The 26,106-nt window shown below is 46.7% G+C and overlaps 1 protein-coding gene across 1 annotated transcript in view; it reads right to left on the reverse strand.

Moving 5' to 3' along the window:
- Positions 1-5,996: 5,996 nt before the first annotated feature.
- Positions 5,997-26,106, reverse strand: part of LOC119376749 (uncharacterized) — a 28,914-nt gene continuing 8,804 nt past the window's right edge. Inside the window, exons 7-20 of the mRNA XM_037646484.2 lie at positions 25,634-25,787; positions 24,832-24,909; positions 23,877-24,031; positions 22,250-22,389; positions 17,326-17,506; positions 16,484-16,570; positions 15,640-15,779; positions 12,659-12,870; positions 11,139-11,235; positions 10,495-10,690; positions 9,006-9,080; positions 8,753-8,800; positions 6,607-6,756; positions 5,997-6,017 (exon numbers count right to left, since the gene is read on the reverse strand). Of these exons, the coding sequence (XP_037502412.2) occupies positions 5,997-6,017; positions 6,607-6,756; positions 8,753-8,800; positions 9,006-9,080; positions 10,495-10,690; positions 11,139-11,235; positions 12,659-12,870; positions 15,640-15,779; positions 16,484-16,570; positions 17,326-17,506; positions 22,250-22,389; positions 23,877-24,031; positions 24,832-24,909; positions 25,634-25,787 (1,734 nt within the window). The remainder of the gene's footprint in view (positions 6,018-6,606; positions 6,757-8,752; positions 8,801-9,005; positions 9,081-10,494; positions 10,691-11,138; positions 11,236-12,658; positions 12,871-15,639; positions 15,780-16,483; positions 16,571-17,325; positions 17,507-22,249; positions 22,390-23,876; positions 24,032-24,831; positions 24,910-25,633; positions 25,788-26,106) is intronic.

Consider the following 26,106-nt stretch of genomic DNA (forward strand, 5'->3'; position numbering starts at 1 on the left):
GCGGACAGTGTCGAGCGTTGACAGCCGTCCTGCTGGTCAAACCCAAATACATCAAAAAAAACAAGAAGTGGCGTGGCAATATTCTATTATATTTCGAAATGGGGCGCTCGCCGGTTATTCCATCTTCCATATTTAAAGCGCTAGACGACACCACAGAGAAGAAGGTACACAAGGCACTCGGAGCGCTGACTTAATACTGAAATTTTACTGAAACCAGCAAGCCTTTTATACCCACTGGTGGCCAGCAGAAGAACGTACAAGAAACATGCGCGGGCGGAACAGTAGTGCTGGCAGAAAAGAGGTACGCGTCAAATTTCACAGTCAAGGTACTTGATTCTTTTTGGGACAGTGCTAATGAGGGTGTGCTTAACACGTGTCCTGGAATCTTGCAATCAACATGTGCCTCTATTTCTCTTGTTAGGGCATCACGGTGTTTACAATGACATTGCAATCATGCAGTGTACATTGGTTAGCAGGGTTCACTGTCACTTTCTTATGATCGGCAGGCCACATGGCGACAAGTGCGACATTGTCGTGGCACTCTTTCAATTTTCGCTTTAAACATCGTCCAGTTTGTCCCACGTACTGCTTAAAATTTCAGTTGCCAGTCATGCAGCGCTCCGTGTGTTGTGTGCCTTCTTCTTGTGGTGTCGTCTCGCGCTGTAAAAGGCCCACATGCTGTCGCATTTGGCACCACTGGCACGTGAACTAACGCGTGCACAGTCACAAAACAACATATAGACGAAGCTGAGGAGGTAGTCATAGCCATGGCTATCACCTCCAACAAACACAATTCATGCTGAGCGACTCAGAAGTAGCTATAAGAAGTTTCACGCAAGAGCGGATTTCACAACAAGCCCTCAGCAGCATCGTTAATAGCTAAGAACTAACCAAAGTAGATGAACCAAAAATATTTAATATGGTTCCCGGCGCACACAAAGACTGATACCTCCAGCCCGAACGACATGGCCCACGAGTTGTCGCGAGAATCAACCCACCACGCAAACCGAACAGACCTCAGGGTGATAGACATCACTGGCGCCTCCAACTACCACCCAAAGACTTACAGCTACGCGGAACGCACACACTACTACAGAAAGGCAAGGCGCGACTTCCCCGTACCCACCCGAGTCTATAGACAAAAAACAAGCGGCAGAATACCTCTTACCCAAACCCTGTGCACTCCACAGGCGCTACCCACACTTATACCCGAACAACAAATGCAAGCTATGCAAAAGAGAAAAGGCTTCATATAAACATATGCTGTGGGAATGTCCCAACCTATTAACAAGTTCTCATGACGCCCTCCGGGAGCGGGATAGCGCTGCTCAGTTCGGATGTCGACGACCAAACGTGGTCAGGTCGGAAACGGAGAACAAGGTCCAGAAACCGTATGCTGTCATTCGAGGAGAGAGTCATTGGTGAGCGTGAATCAATCCAGGTTTAGTCAAACGTCCTGACAATGCTTTGGTGCGCTCCTGGTACTCCTGTGGTTTGGACGTAAACATCACTAGGAAATCGTCCACGTACCGGAATACGCGAACCACTTTGAGCCATCTAAGTGCTCAGCTAGTGCCGTTTGATGCACGAGCTGAGCTAGCTCATTGATGCACCGCCCAAACTGGGCCGTGCATCTTTGATCGGTTGCGAGAACATACGAATTCTTTAAAAACTGGTACTGGAAGCAATCTTGTCGTGCACTGCGCCAAGCACGGATGCACCCCCAGCCTGTCTGACGTCACCGTTCTTAAACGCTATCGTGACAGGCGCGCAAGAGAGATACTTGACATAGTAATCAGCGAAAAAGGGGAAATGTGTATAAGCGTGCCGTCTCTGGATCTATTAGACAGCGCAATCCGCTCCCTGACGTCCCGTTCATGATTGCGAGCGCACTCTTTGTTCATGACTTTTTTCGTTTTTTCATGTATGTATCCGGGTTCCTTTCAAGAAACCTTCAGCTGGCAGTGAGCGCCCGTCCTCGTGTGTTTCTTTCGCTTCGTCCCGTATCTGCGCTGTTTATTCCTTCTTAAAAAAAAAAAAAAAACTGTATATCTTACCCCGACGGTTCCGTCTCCGTGGGCAAAAAAGAAAAAAAAAAGAAAGCGTGCTGCTCTGACGTTCCGTAAAGAAAAAAAAAAACTGCGTCGTGCTCGGACACCGTGTCAAGGGTGTAGATTCTAGATTTAAAGGAACACTAAAGAACAAAACGATTTTTCTCATATTAGTAAAGTACTCTTTCACGATACCAAACACATCACGCTTGCTCCGAGAAGACGTTTATTAAGCGAGAAAACGCGCAAAAACAAAACGTGGGTGGCGACGCCACCTTGAAGTTTCCGCACCATCCGCCGTGACGTCACATGTTTGACGGTGCCTACTAGGGACTACGTAGTTCTAATCGGTAAAATGAAGTACGTGTCCTCTGAGGGGCCATAGACTTAACATACCAAGTTTGAAGTAATTTTGTTGAGCCAATGGCGCCAAAATGCGATAAGTACACTTTAAAATCCGTGACGTCACACGGGGAGATTTCAGCGCGAAGTTTAAAAATGAAACTTTGAACTTGCTTTTTCCTAATAAACCTATGATGGCGAAATTAAAGACATTAGAGTTATCAGAGCACAATTTATCGATCTAAACCGATTCATTGTTTCTCTTTAGTGTCCCTTTAATAGACGTTCTCGACGCCGCTCTTCATATGCGCTCAGCGTAAGCGACGAAGTTGCAATGTTATCAACCGTTTCAAGGGCGCAGATTCTAAATTTAATAGACGTTCTTCTCCAGAGTCCGCTCTACAAGTTCGACAACATCGCTTCAATCCACAGACTTTCGGACGTGTCCCGGACGAAGGAGAGATAGACGAGGTCGAGAGGCTGATGGACGTCGACGACTTGGATGACCCAAAGCAATGCGCCATGGCTATGAACGCGTCGAGTCAGACGATTGTGTACAATGAAACATGCACGGCCGGTCTTCAAAATCAGAAGCACTTCTTGGCCATCGCTCCCGGTGAAGGTCAGACGCCAATCTCACTCGTGTGCGGTTCTAATGCGGAAGACCATTCAAGCGACGTCGCAATGGGTAATCGTTCTGGGTGTCGCTTCGCTGTCCAACCACCTCCACAGCGTGAAGTTGAGCCATATATTTTTATTTTGAACGTCACTGGTAGATCTTTCGGGGTTCAGTGTGTTCTTGGTGCTCTTGCTCCCTACACGCCAATTGATTTGTTTGCGACTTAGGTTGCTGGCGATACAGTATCGACGGCAGTGTTAGGTTTCCAGAGATGTGCAGTTCGTTTGGCTGCCAAAACTGAGAATCGAAGTGGACACAGCATCCGTTAAATTGGTTCTGCAGCCTATCGCGTTTTCGCATGAGCGTTTTGTGCGAAAACACCAGCACCTCTGCTAAACGGCTGTGTGAGTACAACACCGAGGCTCGCATACCAACATTGGTGAATACTGTGGTCTCAACTGAACGGATAGTAAAGCTATATATTCATTTGGGTATATATCTACAGAAACGTTGCTGCCGACATCCCTCATCGAATCGCCATTTTGGGACGCCTGCAATCCGCAGCTGGCACTTGTGCGTAGCGACAGTAATGCTCGCTTTCTCCGTCAGGCTAACATTTGCCCTCAATGTGTAGCCCGCCCAAGGAGTTCGAGCACAAACGCTGCACCTCGCTATCACTTTCAATGTTTCGACTTCGGTGAAAGCTTATAATTTTTTTCATCGATGGTATTTAAGAAGGACAGCCTACTTGGCGAGTTGTTCGTGGTCATGAGGTAGCGCGAAACTGAAACGGAACTAAGGAAAGGCAAAGAAAACGGCGAACTAATCGCTGTCAGTGTTTTTGTTTAGCCCTTTCCACATCATTCTACGGAAACTTCACGCACACACACAAATCGTAACACTTGCCGTCTTTCCGTTCCAGATGTCGTCGAGCTCGCCCCTGCACCGCGCAATTGTCAGCGTTGGTATTACTGTGAATGGCACGAGGTACAAAAGTGCAGGCTGGGCCAGGCGCATCAGGTAGAGGCCGGCGAACGTCGCTATAAGGCCTAAGCCATAGACTGCGCAACGTCAAAAAAAGCAAACCAACATTTAGGCTGAAGGTTAAAGAAACAGAACATTTTTTTTACAGTTACGATAACGTACCTGTGTAATCGCCGTAAAATTACTCTAGAAATCTATGGAATCGCGATATCATATAATATGAACAACAAGGGATCATTCAGATAATGTGACGCGCCTTTCTGCAGCCTGACTCCCTTTTATGAATGCAAAGGTCACTGGACATGGGACATCTAAATAGCTGTAGGAACATCAAGCCAGGCGCAAAATAGCAGCTGTATATAGATACGGTTTAATCGTCATCTTAACGTGGAACAGAAAATAAGCAGCACTGACGTCTCGATTTCCTGTAGCTTTGCAATAAGACCATCAACGGTGCACCAGCCATTGAACTTTCCCATACGTTCATAGCTATAAGACCATGTTAATTAATTAATGTTGGGGTTTAACGTCCCAAAACTACGATTTGATTATGAGAGGCGCCGTAGTGGAGGGCTCCGGTAATTTTGACCATCTGGTGTCTTTAACCATGTTGTAACCATGTTGTCAAGCATGGCAAGAAACGAAAATTACTCCCAACTCTTTGATTACCAACGTACAAACTGCCTCTTTTTCGCGAAGAAATCGGTTTTACAGGTTTAGTGTTTGCTCTGCTTTCAGGCACAGTTATCATGACAAAGATACAAGTATCCCGATTTACCTGCAGGCGACAGTTGCGTAAAACACGGCAAATAAGAACGAACCAATATTCCCTCATCTGGCGATACAGCCACTCCGCACCGTCTCTTACGGACATGTCCTAGCCTACATCAGCATTATTAAGAAGCTTCCTCGCTGGTCCACAGCACTCGATTGTTACATCTGTATCCTTCCAAAAGGAACCCCTGGCCACATTTATGACAGTTTGCGAGCTACTGATTTGTTGAAGAGCGAAACGATTAACCTCAATGATAAGCACCACATGGGTTGCCAGTGATTTATTTTTGTGCCAATTAAACGTTTGTTTTTCTCTTTCCCATCTACACTGTAAGGCATACAGGAAAAAAAGGAAAAACATCACACCATCTCCCGCTAAAGGGGACCATGAGGCGATGCGAAGCAACGTTCGCATGTCAAACCTGCGTTTCAGAGGGGGAGGGGAAAGAGTAAGTGAAGATGGGGAAGGGGAGAGGGGGATAGGGGAGAGGGGAAGTGGAGAGTGGGTACGGGGGAGAGGAGGGGTGGAGAAGAGGTGGTGGGAGGAGGTGTGTGCAGAGGGCTTGCGCATGCGCAGTAAGGGTGGTCACGCCGCACCACCACCGGATTGAACTCCGCCATAAGATGCTTCGCATCTAAAACAAAGTGAGACACAAGGGTTTATTATGCTGCCAAGAAAGGACGATATGCTTACATATTAAGGCCACAGGGAAGTACAGGCAGCCACCAACATTGATGAGGTCAAAGCCACGCAGAAAGGCGACAAGAAGACCTGCACAGATGGGGCGCGCATAGCTTATACATTTCGGTACGCTTTCATTGGACGACGTTGGCACTTTGCTCATGACGTTAACGAGCAGAGGATAAGACATCAATTGTTACACCTCAAATTTCAGTGCGAGGTTCCGACTTAGTACAGGGCTAATTCATACCGTACACCAAAATTTCGCGATATATTGGGGGCACGTAATGTATACCTACGAATGCGTACTTTTATGTAAGAAACAGACATTGTTAATTAACGGGGCAATTGAATTCGTTATCTCACTGGCTCGCATAATTGCGCTATTTTGAGTAAATTACATTGAAACATTTCTTAATTGTATTTACTTATGTATTTATTTGCATGCACGACTTTTTATTGTGCAACTACGCATGCGCAGCACCGCTAGTGCCACGATGAAACACACCAACAAGCTCAATTGATGCTTAATATTCACTTAAAGTTATTCTTCGTCAATGCACTGCTTTTGTTCGAACAACAGACAGGTGCTGGTTACACGCACATCGTTCTATACGCGCCATGTTCATGCGCTCGCCAATGCAATAATAGAATTATATTCCAGTTATTGTTAAGCTGCTCGAACGCTGTAGCTTGCTAATGCTTTCTCGGTCCCGTGCTGGCCATCATCAGCATCATCAACCTGACTGCGCCCACAGCTAGGCAAAGGCCGCTCCCATGTTCCGCCAATCAACCGGTTCTGTGCTTGCTGCGGCCACGTTATCCCCGCAAACTTTTTCATCTCATCTGAACACATAGCTTTATGTCTCCACCTGGCGTGCTTGCCTTTCTTGGAATCCAGTCGGTTACTCTTAATGACCAGCAGCAGTTATCTTGCCTACTTGTGCTACATGCCCTGTCCATGCCATTTCTTCTTGATTTCGACTAAGATCCTTAACAGCCGTTGTTCCCTGACCCACTCTGCTCGCTTCTTGTCCCTCAAGAGATCTGACTGGGTCATGCCGCTCAAACGAATACTTTTGGAGCTGTACTGGACTGCCAACAGAGTGACAGCTGATATGGTCATGACTCGGAGTCGTTGGTCGACAGCTCACTGGTACGAGGATGTCGCCGAAACCGAGAAGCGAGTAAGTGTTCAGACACGCGGAGATGTTGGTTCCCAAACCGCGGCATCGCATCACCATCGGTATCTGCTCCTTGGAGCCACCGCCGCGGGCCACTTCAACCATAATACTGTCGCCTTTCTGGACAATATGCAGGATTTATCGCGATATAAAAACATGTCTAAAAGCGACGGAAAGCTACACCATGACAGGTTGAGACTTCTTTCAAATGAAAGAATAAGCGTAGACGAAGGGAATGAGCCAGCTAAACCAAGAAACACTTTGTGAGGCCCAGTACAGGTATTACTAGGTTTAACAATCTTTTTAGCCAACCACAACAAAGAAAACTAAAACAGATTTGAACAGCATGGACGTCCTAATAATATAGACAGCCGCTTTATTGATTTTATGAAATATGTTGTGCTAAAAAAAAGTTAAGCTAGTTACTGTTTAGTTGATATCAATACGTTGAACATTAATGCAAAAGTTTAAGGGAGGCCAACGAAATGAAGAGTACGAAATTCTAATTCTAACTCGCTAAAAATAAAGGGGTAGGGGGTTGGGTGATATATAGAAGTAGTAAGCAAGGAAGGACGATGAATTCGAGCAGTATGTATTACAACATACAAGACGAGCACATTACACGTGAGTGCGCATAATTATATTATACGTGGAGTATCATTAAAATTTTATTTCACATTCCAGTCGCTCTAATAGTTGCGGCTCTAGAATTAAGTCGTTCGTGAAATAAAAAAAACAGTAAGAATAAAAACTACGCCACTAGAATTCGGCTTGAAGCGATGCCTCGCTGTTTATGTCGCGCTATATGTGCATATGTGCTACCGTAATAAAAAACGTTTTATGAAAAAAAAAAAAAAGCATTGAATAGGTTTGTTCTCTCACGCATATGGTGAAAATATGGTGAGCGTTTACATAGTCGCGATACTCTAAGTTTTGTTTCTGTATATCATCTTGCACCTTTAATTTTTATCTCCATTTAGAACTCTTCATTCTTCATCCCGCCCTCAACTGTATGCTACCGCTCACCCGTGAACCTAACGACTTTATCGCCATCGAATGAGCTGATTGGTTGCATTTCAAATTGAAGAAATGCGGGAGAACTTGAACGTATAGTCACGACATACAAAGGCACTTCGCCGAGCACATGCCCGTTGGAGGAGCGGTGTCGTTTAATCACAATATTCACGTAATGTACTCCTAGAGGGGATAAGAAGTCAGTGAACGACTTCTCATCCATTCAAGCCTGCATGGTTCCCTTAACTTCCATCTTACTCGGAGTTTTAGATATGGGCACAGGGAGTTTTGCACACCACTAGAACGCTGCCGCATCAGCCGGGAATCAAACCAGCGACCAAGTGCTTATCTACAGGAGGTCATATCCATTATGCTCACGCGACGGGTTTATAGCTCAATAACATTTTAGCCCAAACATAGAGATAAAACAAATAATAATAATTGTTGACGTGCTATACACGTGCCAAAACCACGATGCGATAGTGAGGCACGCCGCAGTGGGGGACTCCGGATTAAATTAACCCCCTGGGGTTCTTTAACGTGCACCTAAGCTTTGCATTTCGCCCATCTAAATGCTGCAGTTGTGGCCGGGAATCGAACCGGCGTCCTTGAGTTTAGCAGCGCAACAATGCTAAGCTACCACGACGGGTGCAGGTAACGCATTCTCAGGTTGTACAATCAATGAGAAGGTGAATGAGGTTCAAGAAATTAAATTCGGCTGCGGTCAAGAGCCAAAATTAGATGCAGTTATGATGCACGCCGTAGCGAAATGCGTCTGCAGTAATCCGAATTAATCCTGACCACTGCCACTCGGTGTCCTCAGCGTGTGCCTGAATTTAGGTACAGGTCGTCTTTGCGTTTCGCGTCCATCAAAACAATAACCGTACCATCGCGTTATCAGCGTAGCGCTATAGCCACTAAGCCACCACGGCGGGTAAACTGACCAATGTCGTCCCGTGACGCTAATAAAATAAGAAATGTAACACCGCGCAGGCTCCTCGGGGTAATACATCAAGTACAAGCAAGTCAGGTAACGTTGCTGGAACGAACGGGAGCAACATACAAAGAACTTACGAAGATATAAAAACAGCAAAACTCTTACCCCCGAGGCATTTACGAAGCTCGTCGATGCGTTGTGAGTCATTTTCGCCTGTAAATGTCAAAGGACGAGTAAAATAAGAACACTTCGTCACGGTCTTTTATACTCGGCTTGATAACACCTGAAAAAGCGTTTCTGCTCGTCTTACAGCGAATGACGCCACATATACAGGCGTCAATATTGTAGTATTTTAGTAATGTTCATAAAATAAGAAAGCAAAAAAAAAAAGAAAGAAAAGCCTCCAACGTGGACTCACCGGAATCAAATGCGGTGTAAGAAATACAAAGAATATATCGTAGAAGAACAGAATCGACAGAAGCAGAGTGCATATCTGAAACGAAAAGAAAGTACTCAATAAGGTTATCTGCGGCACAGAGTCAACAGAACAATTTGGTTTCTAAAACTTTCAGCGGGTCTCGTCAATCTAGCGATCAAGAACTTGGCTACAGATTAGAGTGTACAGATTTCTCTGATGTTAGCATCTGAATTATGACCAGTGCACTGTGATGCACACGCTTACAATAATCAAATTGACAGCCCCGGAGTGTCAATTTTATCTTTGCTCCCTTTATCGTCAGCTAACGGTAAGGAGAGCGCTGGTGAAAGCGTTGCTCTCACGAGAGTCTCGTTAAGTTACTTTGGCGTTGTTACTCAATTGCTTAATCGAAAGTGGCACGCACCCGCGTGCTCTTATTTTCACAAGCAAACTGATACACAGTTCTATCGTGTCAACAGACCAGATGGCGGGGAAGAAGTACGAAAACATATGGGGCACAGTGGTTATATCGTCGGTCTGTTACGTTATGAATTCATGGCTCGAATCCTGCCATCGGAAACGCAATTTTTTTCAATCGTTGAAGAAAGGCCAGACGAGGCGAAGCAGGAATCTGCCTACCGCAAATTGTTAGGTAGAACGCGAAAAAGAAAGAAGTCATAGTTCCGCCGCAAGGGCGAAGTAATGAATGCGATAGAAAGAAATTAGAATGTCACACGAAGAACGGAAAGCAGCTCGACACTCGCAGCGCGCCGCTCAAGCGCGAAGGATGCAAGAAAACAACGCACACAGGACGAGTGCGAACTAACCACGGCTCAATTCACTTGCAGCGCTATGCTCAAACACAAGGAAGGAGGCTCGAAAGAACGCACAGGTATACACAGGACAAATGCGAACAAACAACTGTTACAGTTGTTACTTCGTGTTTGTGCAGCGCGCTACAACCCAGCGCTCTTAGATATTTCCTTTTTCTTGAAAAGTGCGGCGCGTGAAGTGACCCCTCCGCGCCTCCTGCCGTACCCGGCATTCCACATCGCGAGTGGGTACAGAAATGGGCCACTTTTTAGTGCGAGTCTCAAGGGCAGTTTTCACACTGAAGAAAAATCTAGGAGGGTTGCTTTAAATCGCCCTTTGGGCAATCTCGCTGCATACCACCAGTGCGAGAATGGTTTATATAAATAGCTCACCGTTATACGTCAAAGAGCGGATGGCGCGTGGCCTAGTTGTCTAACGCGCTGCGCTGCGGAGCGAGGGGTCGCAGGTTCGAATCCCGGTGGCGCGCTTATGAAATTTCTCCTTCTGATTTATTTTGTTTCTGGCTTTATTTAATATACATACATATACATATCCGGGACATGATCGCGACGGCGACGGCAAAAACCAGCCGAGAGTGTCCGTATATAATTGCTATCGCAATAAAATGCATAACTGAACGCACTGATCGGCCTCCCCTTTGGCACGTCATACCTACCTTAAGGTTAGGCATCCGAAGCACGCGCAGGATGTACACGCTGAAGCAGACGCCCAGCAAGTCCTGCATAATCCAGGAGAGCGGATGGTGCCTGATGTAGACCCAGATAGCGGGCACAATCACTGCAGCGAAAAGCACGAGCGCCTGCCGCACCTCGAGCGAACCGTGGAAGCAGGGTATGGCGCCATCCGGAAGCCTGCACGCGCCGATAGACGGCATCGCGTGCGTTGCGCGAAAGACAGGCTACAGAGTAACTTAGTGACTGATTGACTCGCGACTGGAGCATTCCTGATGGGACGAGTGAACAAAGGCGCACGTTAAATGGACTGATGGTCGAAGTAATCACGAGCTCCCCCGGACCTTTTTTGCTCTCTTTCTCTCTCGGTCTGGCCCTTCAGCGTTTATAACGACGTTAAAACTGACTAGCTAATTAGTTATTGAACAGCAGTACGTCAAAGATTCAGTCAGTTGAGGCTGTATATACTAGATGGTTGAGCTATTAACAATACATTTAAAATGTCCAAGCATAGTTTGCTGAAGAGAGCAAGATCGTTTTAAGCGGCACGATTCTTAAGCAACGAGGTATGTGCTGCCGCCAATCTTGGCTTTTTTGCGTGTGTGCGTATGTCTAATAGGCTGTATACCTGCCAGTGCCACAGGGCATCTTGTAAGCCAACGGCTCCAGAACACCGAGAACGGCGACGGACGCGGACAGCGCGAACATGCCGTGAATGAAGTAAACTGCGAGAAAGAATGGAAATATTGCACTACATGCCACTAACGATCAGGTGCTACTATGGTAACCAAGAAAGATGGAGAATATGTGCCATCTTTGAATGGAGCAGCCATCAGCTGAAGATTGTAATCAAGAACAATACCGACATAATATGGCATTCGTTATTTTTATGATTGCCAATTAGGGTTTATTTCTATTGTACAGAGAAAGAACACGAGCCTGCAACTCAAAGTGCTATACCATATACTAAGGTGGCCTGCGTTCACTCAACAAAATTCGTTGCTGAGCTAGTTGGTTCATACTTCTAAATACTCAATAGCGACGCTTTAACCCAACACAAGGGGGAAAAAGCAGTTTTTGAAAGATTGTTATAATTCGTTTGCTTGATATATGCCGAGCATGATGACATGCGGTGTGGCTGAAATGGATGGTGCACCTTCGATACATGCGTGGCTGTGCTAATGCAGGGACATAACTGACAATAAGCTTAGTTGCGAGTAGTGCCTGTCATGCGCGTCAGTGTTCCTTTTATTGCGATAGCAATATATATGGACACTCTCGACGTGTTTGCCGTGCCGTCATATCCCGGAGATATATATATTATATATCTATATATATATATATATATATATATATATATATATGAAGGCACAAAGAAAAATGAAGCAGAAGAAAAAAATTCCGAATCACCCGACCAGAGATTCGAACCAGCGATCCCTCACTCCCCAGCAAGCTGTTAGACAACTCAACCCGCGCCTGCATGCACCGGCGAAATAACGGCGAGTTATTACATACACCATTTACCCTGGTGGTACGCAGATCTCGAAGGAGCTTGAGGTATTTTCTATCAAGCACCGCTCCTACATTTCTTTCAATTTGAAAACTGCCCTTGAGACGCGCACAAAGTGGCCCCTTTCTGTACCCACTCGTGATGTTGAACGAAGACAAAAAAAAAAAGAACACGGGCACACCTAAGGTCCAGCACACCTTGCGTCAGACGCCCCCTTGTGGCAGGAGACGCAGAGGGGTCACTCCACGCCCCGCAGTTTGAAAGAAAAGAAATATCTAAGAGCGTCTGATTCTCCATTGTCAACACTTGCAGCGCGTTGCTCAAGCACAAAGATGTAAAACTGTGACAGTTGTTAGTTCACGCTCCTCCTGTGTATACCTGTGCGTTCTTCTCGGGCGTCTTCTTTGTGCTCCACCGGCGCGCTGCAATCATCGAACTGCTTGTCGTTCACGTGTGACATTCCAATTTCTGCTATCGCATTCATGTTCGCCCTGCGGCGAAAACTGTGACTTTTTTGAGTCGTGTCGAAAGCTGCGCGTATTCGGTATTTATGCGTTCACTGTATCTGATTGTATACTGTGTCCTCAGTGCTATGAAATTATAAAGGTATTCGCACGAGTATTCTGAGTGGAACAGACCAAGGTATCTGATGAAGAGGTAGAGGACGACGAGCATGGTGGTCATGAAGACGACGAACGACAGCACCCAGACAGGGGAGACGTCGAGCGAGCTCTCTTCCTCGATGACGTTCATGCCTTGCGGCCGGCTGGGAGCCTGGCTGGCCGCGCTGCCGCTGCTGCCTGAGAGCCGCCGACGGCGCATTTGACGACTGTGCACCTCGCACACGTATCTGCGTACATCCAGTGCACCACAGCAGACGGTCTCTCTACACAAGCATATTTACACGCGCAGCGTTATCAAAACTGCATGCATTTGCAACCGACCGACCGACCGTCCGACCGACCAACCAACCAACTTTAATTCAAGGGTTTACCATCCCAAACCATACAATGAGTTATGACGAACATCGCAGTGCAGTGCCCCGGATGAACTCTAGCCAGATGGGCTTCTTTCGCAAACCAACCAGTTAAATAACAAGCTGATCAACCTGCAGTGCTTAATGCACTAATAGGCTAACTGTCACAGTCACTGACTCGCGACGCAACAAAGCAAAATATAGAGAAACTAAATGTCGAACAACCAATTATGAAATGAAACGGAAATTCACAACCACCCGTCTGTAGCACGAAGCCACGAGGAAATATATACAAATTTTTAAGAAAGAAAGTTTCTTATAGCCGAAAAATTCATCCTGGTCCGGAGATCAAACCCGGAATCAATGCCTTTTCGGCACGTTGGCGTCGGGTTCGATGCAGTTAAAAAACATGGCTGATCCCTCCGTCATAGAAATCGGTATAACACGAAAGGGAAACGTGTCTTCGCAGGGGTAGTCGAGCGTTTATTGTGAATTGTATCGCGACAAGGGTGAAGCAATTAATACTATAGCAACAAGTTGGAATGTCAAGTGAAGAACGGCAAGCAGTTCGAAACTTGCAGTGTGCTGCTCAAGCACAAAGGACGCACGAAAAAACACACACAGGACGAGCGCAAACTAACAACTGTCACAGAGTTGTTACTTCTTTGTGTTTGAGCGCGCTCCTTTAGCAAACGCGGTTGCCGCCGCCGCGAGCGAGGTGACCTTCGTGCACTCTGTAACTTCAATGTGAACGTGCGGTGAACGCAGAAGACGTACAAACCGCCCCATCACGAGATAAGCGCGCGCGCACGTGCGACCACGCCCTGTAGGGCGAAGTACAGGTGGGGGCGCGCGCGCATCGCAATGAGCGGGCCGACGACCTTTAAAGCGCACCCTTCGCGCCATCTCGCTGGTGATAACAAAAACAAGTGCCTTCAAGCTCCGCGTACTCCAGCGGTAAATGGTGTATATAAATAGCTCGCCATTAGCTTGCTGAAGAACGTAGGCTCTGTGGCCGAGTTGTTTCGCGCCGCGCGCTGCGGAGCGAGGGGTCGTGGGTTAGATTCCCGACGACGGAACTTCTTTTCTTCTTTTTTCTTTGTCATCTGTTAGTGTGCATTTTACAACGTCATATCCTTGATGGAAATACGTGAGTGAAGTCTTGGTGGACCCCGGCATAAAACACTTTCCTGTTAAGAGTTCGCGCGGAGTGTTTTAGAGCTAAGCCAATTGGATGCACCTGTGGAAGCCACGAGACGCTCGTTTTCTCTGCGGTGACAATACGCTATAACGCAGCCGTTTATTTTAGCACGAAATTTTTTTATGCCGGGTCCACGAAGACTTCACTGACATCATTTCCGTCACGGAAGTGACATCCGTAAATGTAAACGAACAGATTACAAGAAAACCAGAAGAAAAAGTTTCTTTCATTTGGATGGCCTAAGAATCCAACACACGACCTCTCGGTCCACTACGTAAGGGGCCCGGTGCTCTACCCACTGCGTTACCGAGGCACATGCACAGGGCTTTACAAGCACGCCTTTTATCTCTCACACCTCCCTCTAGCAGTGATCTTCGTTTGCGGGATGGTGTCGCCGTCTAGAAGCGGTGAAGTGAAATACTGTATCATGACACTAACGAGTGCCGACAGCGAGCGCTTCTGTAGTGTGAGCGCAACGGCGGAGGCTTTCAATGCATTGTTGTAGGAAACCTCTACGGGCGGTGCAATGCGCCGGACGCGATGATTCGGTTTGGTGAAGACGCCGTACGCGCACTGCCTTTCGCGTCGTGCTAGCGTAACGAGTCGTCGACGATGTAGTGCAGCTTCCACATGCTCCACGGCATTTGTCCGCCGCGTGCTGCTTCGTGTGCGATAGTACCGGTTAATAAAACTGCTGCAATAAGCGTCGTAGAAAGGCAGTGACGCGGCGGATGAGTGTCGTGCAGTGAGTGATTTGATGCAGCGAGAGAGACGCCAGCGGTTAGAGGAATTCCTTCCAGCGTTCGCGACTCAGGCTACGAGCTCAGCCTCTCGCGTTCCTGAAGCGCTGTGTGGTACATGCATAGCACAGGCGTAGGTTGGGGGAAGCACGCCTTGGCGTTTGTCTCGTCAGATGACGACGCTTTGAATCGGTGCATACCGAGTACCAGTGTTCATTACGTGCTTTTTGACGCCACCTTTGCGCGGGATTCACCCTATTCTGTGCCGGGTGTATCCTAACTATACTTCAGCTACCACAGGGGTTAAGTCAAGATCATGGACGTTAGTGGTCGGGATTGAGATGTGCTACTAGGCGTCAACGTGGGTCCATCCACGTACAACGTGGCTATAGCTGCCAAACCCGAATATACATTGTACAAGTTCTTTTACATGAATGCACAATAAGCAGTGAACTACTCCTGTGAAGACACGGCTCACTTTCGTGTTATAGCGATTCTTATGACGGAGGGATCAATCATGTTTTTTTACAGTTCGTAGATAACGAGTAAAAGAACACTGCTGCACCACCACTTGCGTTTGTGAACCAGATTTCAGGGTGAACTTTGCGACATCTACCGAAAAGGAAGGCGGCTATATGTGTCAAGACAGCTCCTCTTCGAGCGCGCCATGTACTTATAGGAAACAAGAGGGCACACTCACACCTGATGCCTGTTTCCCGACCAGTACGAACCAATCCCCACAGATAAGACTGCGAGGAACCAATCACGGCCAGGCCAGGGTCCACTTCCATGTTCTTCGTGAAGAATTTTGCCGGCAATGGTTGCTTCGGTATCATTATTTTCTGGAAATGAAAATCAATTCCATATCTTTTTGCTTTCGCGAACCCTTGTTCCGGCAAAAAAATTAAAAAAAAATACTATATAAAGGCTACGTTGCTGCGTCATCGTTGTTGCGCTACAAATCTGCTATGCTTTGTGTTCCAAGACAGCGTGCTACATAAGAAAACTAACAGTTGGTTTACTAGTTCTTGTCTCTTTTCGCTATCAGATGACATAAACGAAAGATTTTATTTTTGCTGTTTCATAGTGATCTTCGTTCAAGAGTCAGGCCTTCGTCATATCGTTTCTCTTCGACTTCTCAAGCATTGTTTCAATCCTGTCACCACGCAAGATTTACTTTTATTACTCATAATGACTACAAGGCTCTCGTCACTGAACCACTTCTGTGTGCTCGACGCGATTAATGGTAGCTCAAGCTTTATAGGTCCACAAAATAAGAACTGCTGGGGTTTTACGTGCCAAAACCACCACGCCGTAGTGGAGGGCTCCGTATAATTTGGACCGTTCTTGAACGTGCACTTTCATCGCAAAGCCTCTAAGATCTCACCCATCGAAATGCGACCGCCGCGGCCGCGGGATCGAACCCGCGTCTTCCGAGTCGGCAGCCGAGCACCGTAACCACTGTGCCACCGCGGCGGCTTAGCTCAACAATAGGAACCGTGAAAAAAAAAAAAAAAACAAGATTCGCAACAGGCTCAATGCATACCCCAAGAAATGCAGCCGTTTTGTTTGTTGCAAATATGAGTACCAGGTCCGTCACAGATGAAGCCGTCTTCTCGACACTTATATCATCCTGCATAGGCAGAGAAAAAAAAAACTTGTGTTCGTGCAATGGATATTCCTCGTGGCGAGATTAGATTGCTAGTTTTATCACGGCCGGTCTGGAGGCACGCGCCTGCAGAGCGGCCGTGGTTTCATAATGCCGAATGAATTAAGCAAGTAGAGTCGACGCTGTTTGTATATAGTCTCGTGTCTCAACACTGCGGAATAAATAAATAAATAAATAAATAAATAAATAAATAAATAAATAAAATAAATAAATAAATAAATATAAATAAATAATAAATAAATAATAAATAAATAAATAAATAAAATAAATAAATAAATAGTTTCCAGCGGGTTTAGCGGTTGCTTGCACGAACGCGAAGGCTAGTGCAGCACATCGGCACAGAACCTCGCACTGACGCAAGTGCTTCAAGGAGAGAACAATGCAATCCGCATATGCAACTGACAACAAGCGCCTTCCATCACTCGCAAATATAAACGCGAACGTCGCCGTACTCACTTACACAAGATCATTTAGGCGCTATCGCTCCCGCAAGATAGAACTAGCAAGGCCCCTTAGTTTCTTATTCGTAAAACCCTGCAAGTGTTATTACAGGAGAAATGGCCACTGACATCGTTCAGTTTAAACAGATTTATTATTACGTCTATTCAACTTTAACTCGTTAAAGCACCAAGAAAATCGTGCATGCATAGCAAAAATGAATGTTGCTTGTAACGTCAATAACGTAACGTTTAAAATATTGGGTGTGCCTCGTCACTTACGATCTTGTTGGAGGCAAGCCCAATTATGAGGCCGTAAGCTCCGGCGTCCTTGTATATTTGCATGGCTTTTTGCAGAGTGCAGTTGCCGGTGTCTTGAATGAGAACCACTTTATTCTTGAGGTCGATTCCATATGGCTTTTCACAGCTGCTCTGGCTCGTAAAACTTATCACGTGGAGAATCCTGGGAAAACAGGGGAACATGTTCCGTAAACTTCTGAGGCATAACGAAGCGCGTACGAAATGTAAATAGGCAAGTAAAACTTTCCTAAAGGAAACAGAACATTGGGCACCTGTTGCGTAAAACCAGGGAAGATGAAAGAAAGAAACCGGAACAGCAGAAGTTGACCGGTGTCAATTATCGTTTGAGTTGGGGACTGCCTTGGGTGTGCCACAAGTGAACACGTGCTTAACCCAAGGCAGCCTCGGGTTTACGTTGACCCGAGACGCAAACATCGAAATAGCGAGGCTCCTGAAGCCTTCTCGCGACAGCAATACAGTCCCTGAAAAATATAGGGATCTTTAGGGACTTCAGACAGAAATGCGAAGCAGCGCCTCCTGCCGCGTCTGCTTGCGGCAAGGTTACCAGGCTCGAGAGATGACGTCAGACGCTAGCTACGCAGGTGCGAATAGCTCGGCGCATTCTGGATGGCTCACTTTCAGGTGTGACACCTAACCATCCAACACCATACATGGCGTGCTCTTGGATTTCGTCCCATCAAAATGCGAACGTCGTGGCCGTAAATTAAACCCACGCGTTCGTGCGTAGCAGCGATTACGAGACAACACAGTCAACGAAATGCAAAGTTGCGTCAGCACAGATCAAGGTTGCGTGGATGCACTGTTATGTGCTATCAAGGTACGTACGTTGCGTTATTGCTATGCTATCGCCTGTACACTTCATTCCCAAGGCACAACGATTAATGGCGATATTCTAAAGCAATGACAAAGAGGGTGTGAAATACTCACTGCAGCGTCTGGACCTTCCGGCAGTGGTTTGAATTCTGGGTAGTACGACATGCATAACTGGATAGGATGGTCGCTCGGCGTAATCAGGGGACGCCACAGCGATCTCTTGGGCATCCTGTAAAACCAGCGTTTTTGCCACAGACCGCCAGTTAAGCCCTTTTTACTGGTATTGATCGCTCCTGCTTCCTCAACAAACACCCTTGTAGCCTTGCAAGCTATAAAGATATACCGTTACGAATTGACTGTTTCATCTACCCTTTGTTTAGACGCAGCAAAGTGAAGTTCGTGTTTGAAAGTCCTGAATGCAAAGATAGAAAATTTTTTTTTTATGTAAAGTGGACGTAGGACATTCAAAGGGCCGATCGGAAAAAAGACGCAATGAAGCCGTTCTTAACACTCTCAGAGTGGCTGGAATTAGATGCAAGAGTGGTTTCACTTGTCATGGAGACTAGGTAGAGTACACATGTGTCACCTAACCTGAACTCAGGTCTAAAAGCTGGGATTCGTTATTTCCTACGCTTCGCACGTGAAATTCAAACCGAAGCAGCTTTCTCTACAAAGATTGAAAATGTTAGTCATTACGTGTCACGTGTCCTAGGTGCACCGGGGACCATCTCGGTTTATTATTATTTTTTGTGATGGCTATTGCCCGTGTTGCGCAGAGAAGTTTCACAAAATATTTTGACTGAACAAATATTGTGAATAAGGCTTGTTTGTCTACGCGTGACGAGCCTTTTTGTGCGCTGTTGTGAGCTGTGTTATGCCTAAGGACAAGCTTTCAATAGTAAAAAAAGCTACGGTCACGAAATCTGCAGTATGTTTTTACAGGCGCGCATGTGTAAGGTGTCGACACCACTTTTATTGGCACTTTTATCTACTTATTTTGCTTTCTTTTTTATAGGAAACAACGAATTCCTTCTATCTGCCCATAATCGTTTGCTAAAAAAAAAGTATCTCATCAACCTTAATCGTTAGCTCAGTTCGTTACCTTTGCATATTACGTCCGCGTGTTGAAATGGCTAACGATTTGATCACGCTTTTTCGGCTCTGATGTAGGCCGAGTTAAAACGCGAAACGAGAAAACAGTTATAGACGTAGCTGCATTCATAGCGCACGTTATTACCCATGCAATGATTGACTGCATGCAGTTTTGCCGGTGTCGCCGCTTAAGAGGCTGTCGAAAATGCAGCGTCAGTAAGTTGACGTTTCCTGCAGGCCGGTGTTCCGACAATCTTGTGTAATGAATGTTTTTCTGCCAACGAGCCAGTCAGCAGTCATGCAGAAGCGTCATAACACCAAGATAGTTTTGAAGAATGAACAATACAGTACAGGCAAGAAATGCAGGCGAAAAAGCAGCAAGTCAGGTCCTGCTCTTGCACTTACCGTCATAGAAACGAAAGCTAAGACGATGGCTGCTACTAAGCTCGCAGCCCGACGCCGGCTTTTCTGGAGGTGTTATTAACGCCATTTTGGACAAGCAAAACTGTGTGTCCTGTCGCTGCGCTCACGGCCCCAGGTAGCACTGGCGGCAGTTGAGTGAAGCTGTGCCTGCCTCCACAGAAGACGATGCGGACCGCTGTTCTTTGGAGGCTTGCCGGCAAGCATGGCACACTAGACCGGTACGCCCTCGGTCTGGAAGAAGGCGGCGGTTCCTGGCCACGCCGTGTTGTATCAGCTTCGGCGACCCATGTGTTCGACTGCGTGCTTGTGCCATGGCCCGTGGCGATCCGAAACCGAACACCGTCCGTGGCACTTCCAACCGGCGCCTGGTTTCACTGGTGCCTACATGCGTGGACAGACCTTTCACGCAGCTGGGCTGTAGATGGCGTGTGTGACCACGCTACGGCAGCGCCCTCCGCACGCTCTTACAACTATGTTGATATTGACTGTGGGTCCTTAATGCACAAATTTGGCTCTTTGTGGTAGGCGTGTAAAAAGATCACTATGCGGCGATTGCAATAAATGTGGTTAAAACATGGCGCCATCCCGTGTATGCTTTATTTCATGTTGACTGCACCTCACGCTGTTTACGCTAATGAGAAAGACGGTGATGATAATGGTCCCTCAAATGGCCGCACGATTCACGGCCGATCCCCCGTGGTGGGTTGGGCCACTCCTCTAGGACCCAACCAACCAACCATTGCGGAGGTCTCCGAGCAATCGGGTAGCGTTTTGGAAGAACAGTATGACTGGCAACGCTGGCGATGTGCAACGTCTACCTCGAAACACTTTGCTATCATACTGACACGTAACAGCCGTACGGAGCTGAACCACATTTCAGCGTGGCTGCAGTGACAACGACAAGAATGAAATCGCGCTTATTGATAGTATTATTGAGAATCTTGGTCACGTTTGCGCTAAGTGTAAACATATCTTGTAAATAACATTATACACGAGTTACAAGTAGCATCATTGAAGGAGGAACTGTTTCCGTACTCGCCATTGAGCTTCACAGCGGTCGAAGTGCCAGCAGTACCGCCTGCCGGAACATGATCTATGCCGGCCTGTATACGAATTGACCAAGCGCTTTAAAGCTGCCAACCTATGACAAAGGGCTGAGCTATAATTCATCATCATCAGCCACCGCGTCAACAAGTGTGCAGCTGCGTACTAGTGGTTACTGCACTAATTAGTAAAATGATGAATTATGATGTAGTTGTCACTTCGCAAATGTGCTTGTAGTGTTCTAGAAGAGTTTACAGACATTTCTCTTTTCGCGGCACGCTTGAGGGGTCCACCGAGAAGCAGAGCCTGCCTAGCAATGAAAAGGTAATGCGAACGGGGCTTAAGCTATCGCGTACCGCTCTTAAAGGCGAAGCTCAAGCGTCTTCCAAGTTTTTAATTACATTAGTGCTGCCCAGAATGAGCAAAAAGGTACAAGAAATGGGGGACACGAGGGCGATAAACTACAGTTTATTATGTGGCACTTGTGAACAGCTTGTATGCTCGGTGAACAGCAAGAAGAAAGAAGTACAATTCTTGCGATTCGTGCCCCTAGACTCTCTAGCATTCAATACAGAAAGCGTAATCACAATGTTTTCGCTTACCTACAAATAATCCTTTTAGAATTATCCTTTTTTTTCGTTCACAAATCCTACTGCCGCACGATTCATGGCTGATCCCTCGTGGTGGGTTGAGCCATTCCTCTAGGAACCAACCAACCAACCAACCAACCAAGAAACACCAATCTCTTGCATAATATAGATGGAACACACACACATTCCTGCATATATTTTGCTATAACTTTTGCTGAGGTAATCTCACGCATGGATCTATCCGAATTACGATGCACAAAATTATATTGGCACATTTGTAGAAGCAAGGTGCAAAGTGACAGTAGAGCGTAAAGAAAACAATTTATTTGCTCGCTTGCTTTCATTCACATTCAAATAAACATTTGAAAGTGCGATGCTTGCTTTTTCTTTTTTTTAAAGAGTAGGTCAAATGCCAACAAAACGTCGCAAAACATCTCGCAAGATGGGGTTGCAACTTTGTTTATCGTTACAAATACTGACACGAAACTGACAAAAATGATTTACAACTTGTTGTCTTCCTAAAGAAAAAAAATTGCTACATTTTCGAAATCGATCGCATTGCGTTGCACTAGATGTAGCTCTGTGATGCTATTTACCAAGAATGCAGTACGGAATCATGAATACGAAACAATTTAGGCAGGCATGTACGATCAGTGTATATATATATATATATTATATATATATATATATATATATATATAGCCATATGTATGGCCATATAAGAGAATCAAGAGTCGGAGTCGTCGAAAGCATGGGGCTTTTCGAAAACGCCTTTTTTTTTGTGCCTAGCGCATTCCCACGGTAAACATGGTACCCAGCAAAGCGGGCGGCTGAACTGAAGACGCAGCGCCGGCGGGCGAACGGATCGCAGGGCTCACGACACGCTGTGGCTGCGCAGCCGAACCGGCGGCAGGAGTCTTTACGACAGGGGAGCCGGCTTCTTCAGTCGAAGCGGCCCCTCCGAGCTATCGAGGGACTTGCGCCGCGAATCCTTCGGCTGTTCCTTCCCTTGGTCGACCGCAGGTGGCTCGGCGTCTTCCTCCGACGGCGGAGGCGTCGCAGGCTGCAACCAAGAGCAGCGTATGATGTCGAATAAGCGAGCGGCTATACAAAGAAGCACGCAAGTGAATGTTGCATGCTGCGTAAGGCGAAAGCATAGGTGCGTCACCAAACGCGAAAATTGACCGTCGGTGGCGTCAACACGAGTGATGCAACAAAATCACCCTCACGTGATTACGTCACCATATGACGTCATTGTGACGTCATCGCATGACATTGTCGCTTGATCAAAGGTGTGCCGACCACGGAGGCACACCTTTCAATGCCTTCGATCCTGGAGGCAGTGCAAAAGAACGTTGAACGCAGAACGGAGGGGGAGGATCAACACGTCGGTTGAAAAGAAAAAGAACAAGATGGATTTCGCCTTCGAGTAGTCTTAGGCGAATGCGTAAGGGACCCTGCGAGTTTTATAGGAGGCCTCCGAGAACCGTTTCTTTGCAGCAACTGCGTGCGGCGGCGTGCTCGGTATAAAATGCTTATCAAAGAGCAGTCATCACTCTTTGAAACGCGCATCTCAGAACGGATTTTATTTTTCGTTTTTGAACGCAATCATGGCTAATTAGAAGATATATATGATTGTACCTCACGCAGATAAACAATAATTTCCGTACGCAGTGTTTTAGCGCGGTGATCCGCAATCTTTGTTTCTCACGTCTCGTTTTATGGGCTCCATGGCGGAGATCAGTTGTGATGGTTCCATCTAACGTAACAGACTGCTCCGCATCGCAGGATATTTCACACTCGTCTGCTGCGGTGTACTGACGGCATACACGGTTGTCAAACGGCGCAGTCTGCATGAATCCTCCGATTCTCCGAAGCAAACTCGCAGCCAGGACATCAGTGATAAGAGTCACTAGAACAGAAGGTATACAACTTCAGATGAAAGAATTACTAACGTTTCTGGAACACATCTATAAAGTACTTTCTTATTGCCCCCACAGATGTTTACCGCAGTCCACGTAGAGGACCAGAGGCTTAGTGCATCGAAAACCTTTTTAACGCTGGCAGAACGCCAAGAGAATACGCAAAGGACAATCTACCTCGGCCCCTATTGCTGCAGACAGTGCAGTAATAACGTACCAGGTAAATGTTGAGCGTGTACTGAATATAACGAATAAAACGAGTGCACAATGAACAAATAACAATACAAGAACGATACGTGTCCCTTCTTCGCCACATTTTTTTAGCACATGATTTGAAAACAATTAGCGAGGAATTATAAACGATTCTTCTGTTGAGGGGCAGTACATCATTTTTTTTTGTGAGTGCAAAAGGGCACTCCATGTTACTTGACGCTTAATGGTGAAGGGGGGTAGGTGACAGTCCCTCTCCAAGGATCCTTTGGAATCATCCCTGCAGATTATACTCGTATACCGGGCATCCCTTGCATAGAAAGCCTATGCCGGCTTACAAAACCAGTATAGGCTTGTAAGCCAGCGCACAAAGCGTACAAAGCGTAAAGAGCACACAAAGCCAGCGTGCATGACTTGCCTTGAATCCGTACCAGATGTCGTGCAACTCTCCCCGATGTCGGGCAATGACCACGACGGGTATCAGGGTTGCAGGCACGAGGTACAGCAGCGCGGGCTGCGCGGTTTTCATGAGGAACAGAGCGACGAACGTCACCACCAGGCCCACGCCATATGCTGCGTAAACAACAGGCGAGACGTTAAAAAAAAGGAAAAAAAAAACGCACAGTGGGAGTGCGTGGCATTTAGACCCGTGTCATTGCACCGGAGTGCATTCTTAGAGCCGAAAACAACCGCATTCGGCTCAACAGGCACGCATTGCCTATGCTGCAAAACACGCCACACAACACGAGGCGGCCTATCATGAAGCCACACGACGCAAAATTTCTGCGATAAGGGAGCAAGGTTCATGGTACTCTCACGTATATATATAGTTCACGTAGTCTTTCAGTTGAAAATAAAATGTGAATTTAAAGAACTGAATTCTGGAGTCTTGCACGCCTTGCAAGCAATCTGGAGCTGATAGTGCCCCATGAGAGATGGTGCCTGGAGATAATGCCTGAGAGATAGTGCTCTGGAGAGATAGTGCCCCGTGGTCAAGATGTTGTGACCTCGAAATTCGAGCTCTGTGGTCATATGAGGCACTGAGCTGTACTGCGGTGGTTGTAGAGTACATTGAAATTTCACACATCATATGTCTAGAGGACTTAGTGGCACGACTCAAGAAACTTAATGCAGATTCAAACAAATACGTTGGCTACTCCGTTTTAACAGAGTGAAACAATTTTTATCCTATTTCGGTACGAAAATAAGGGGATGACATAAGATTGACTATCACAGTATGAAGTCAAAAGTCGCTTGGATATGCATTGGTATTCATAGAAAGCTGTTGTAAAATGTAAACGCTGTGCTAAGAAGCCTAATGGGGCGAAAGATGCTTAAACAGTTGGTCGAAGGGCGAACACGAACGCACTTACCGATCACTGTGGTAGTGTAATAGAGGCGGCGCTGAGACGCGATCAGGTCGAAACTGTGCACATATGCAACCAAGAACCCTGCGAGCATCAAGAAGGAGTTGCAAGATGTCCCCATCAGAATGGGGATACAGGGAACCGGTTAGTTGTAGAAGACTCAGAGGTAACCGAGGGTTAACTTATTATTGTCACCCAGTAAATGGAAAGCATAGGCGAGGTACGACATATCATTTAAAAATGAGATGATGTACCCCGTGGCGGTTATGAACACCGCTATAACTACCGCTAAAGAAAACTGCAGAACTTCCAAGCTGCGACTTCAGAATGCGCTAGAGCTCAAGCATCAAAGCTGGCGTTCAAGATTGACCCGAAGAAGCGACAGGTGCGGTTACTCGAGCTGGCTGAAATGCACTGCAAATTGACGCTGTTCCGCCACATACAATTTTCAGCCTAAAGTTTGCGACCATAGGCGAGCGCAGGGTTCCCCTTCAGGGGGGTGAAGGTTCATCGCAACGCCCCCTCCCTATTAGGTCAATGTATGGGGCAGACTGCGCCGCCCCCCTCTTAAGTTACTAGGGGAGCGGCCGCCCCCCTGCGCACGCCTATGTTTGCGACTGCAGGCTGGCGAACATAACATCTTCAACGGCACTAATTTTGCTACAATGGGCGAACATGGAGCCATTTTTCGAAAGAAGCGCGTGTATGCTCTATAGTCCAGCCGTGGTGCAGGCGGGCATCTGGAATGTTCCATAAGCCTGTAGTGACGTTTAGTGACGTCATGCGCATATATGTGTTTCACACCCACCGGGAATAAGGATATCGCCGAGTCCGAGCAGCGACCACTCCCCGAAGCAAGCGGCAAGGTCGTGGTCGCCGAGCCGAGGAACTCGCATCACCATCGGTATGAGCTCATCGCTGCCACCGCCTCGGGCTACTTCCACCATGATACTGTCGCCTCTCTGCGCGCAGTGCAAGATACCTTGTTTGAAATATGGACCAAAGAAGGGGATATTTTGTTTCTAGGGGATCGTTTATATATACTAGAAAGAACCAATTCAACCGAACAGACAATTAGGCCAGGGAAAGCCTAGAGTACGTTAATTGTTGTATTCAACCGTAGTGTACTAAATGTGACGTAAATTGAAAGGAATTAAAGTGGACCAAAAATCACCCTTTCCGTCGGTTGGATCTGAACCCATAACCTTAATTCGAAGGTTTTGGGTTCAGATCCCGCCGATGGAAAGGGTGATTTTTCGTCCACTGCAGTGCATTGAAATT

The sequence above is a fragment of the Rhipicephalus sanguineus genome, unplaced genomic scaffold, assembly GCF_013339695.2.
Source record: "Rhipicephalus sanguineus isolate Rsan-2018 unplaced genomic scaffold, BIME_Rsan_1.4 Seq216, whole genome shotgun sequence".
NCBI classification, from domain to species: Eukaryota; Metazoa; Arthropoda; class Arachnida; order Ixodida; family Ixodidae; genus Rhipicephalus; species Rhipicephalus sanguineus.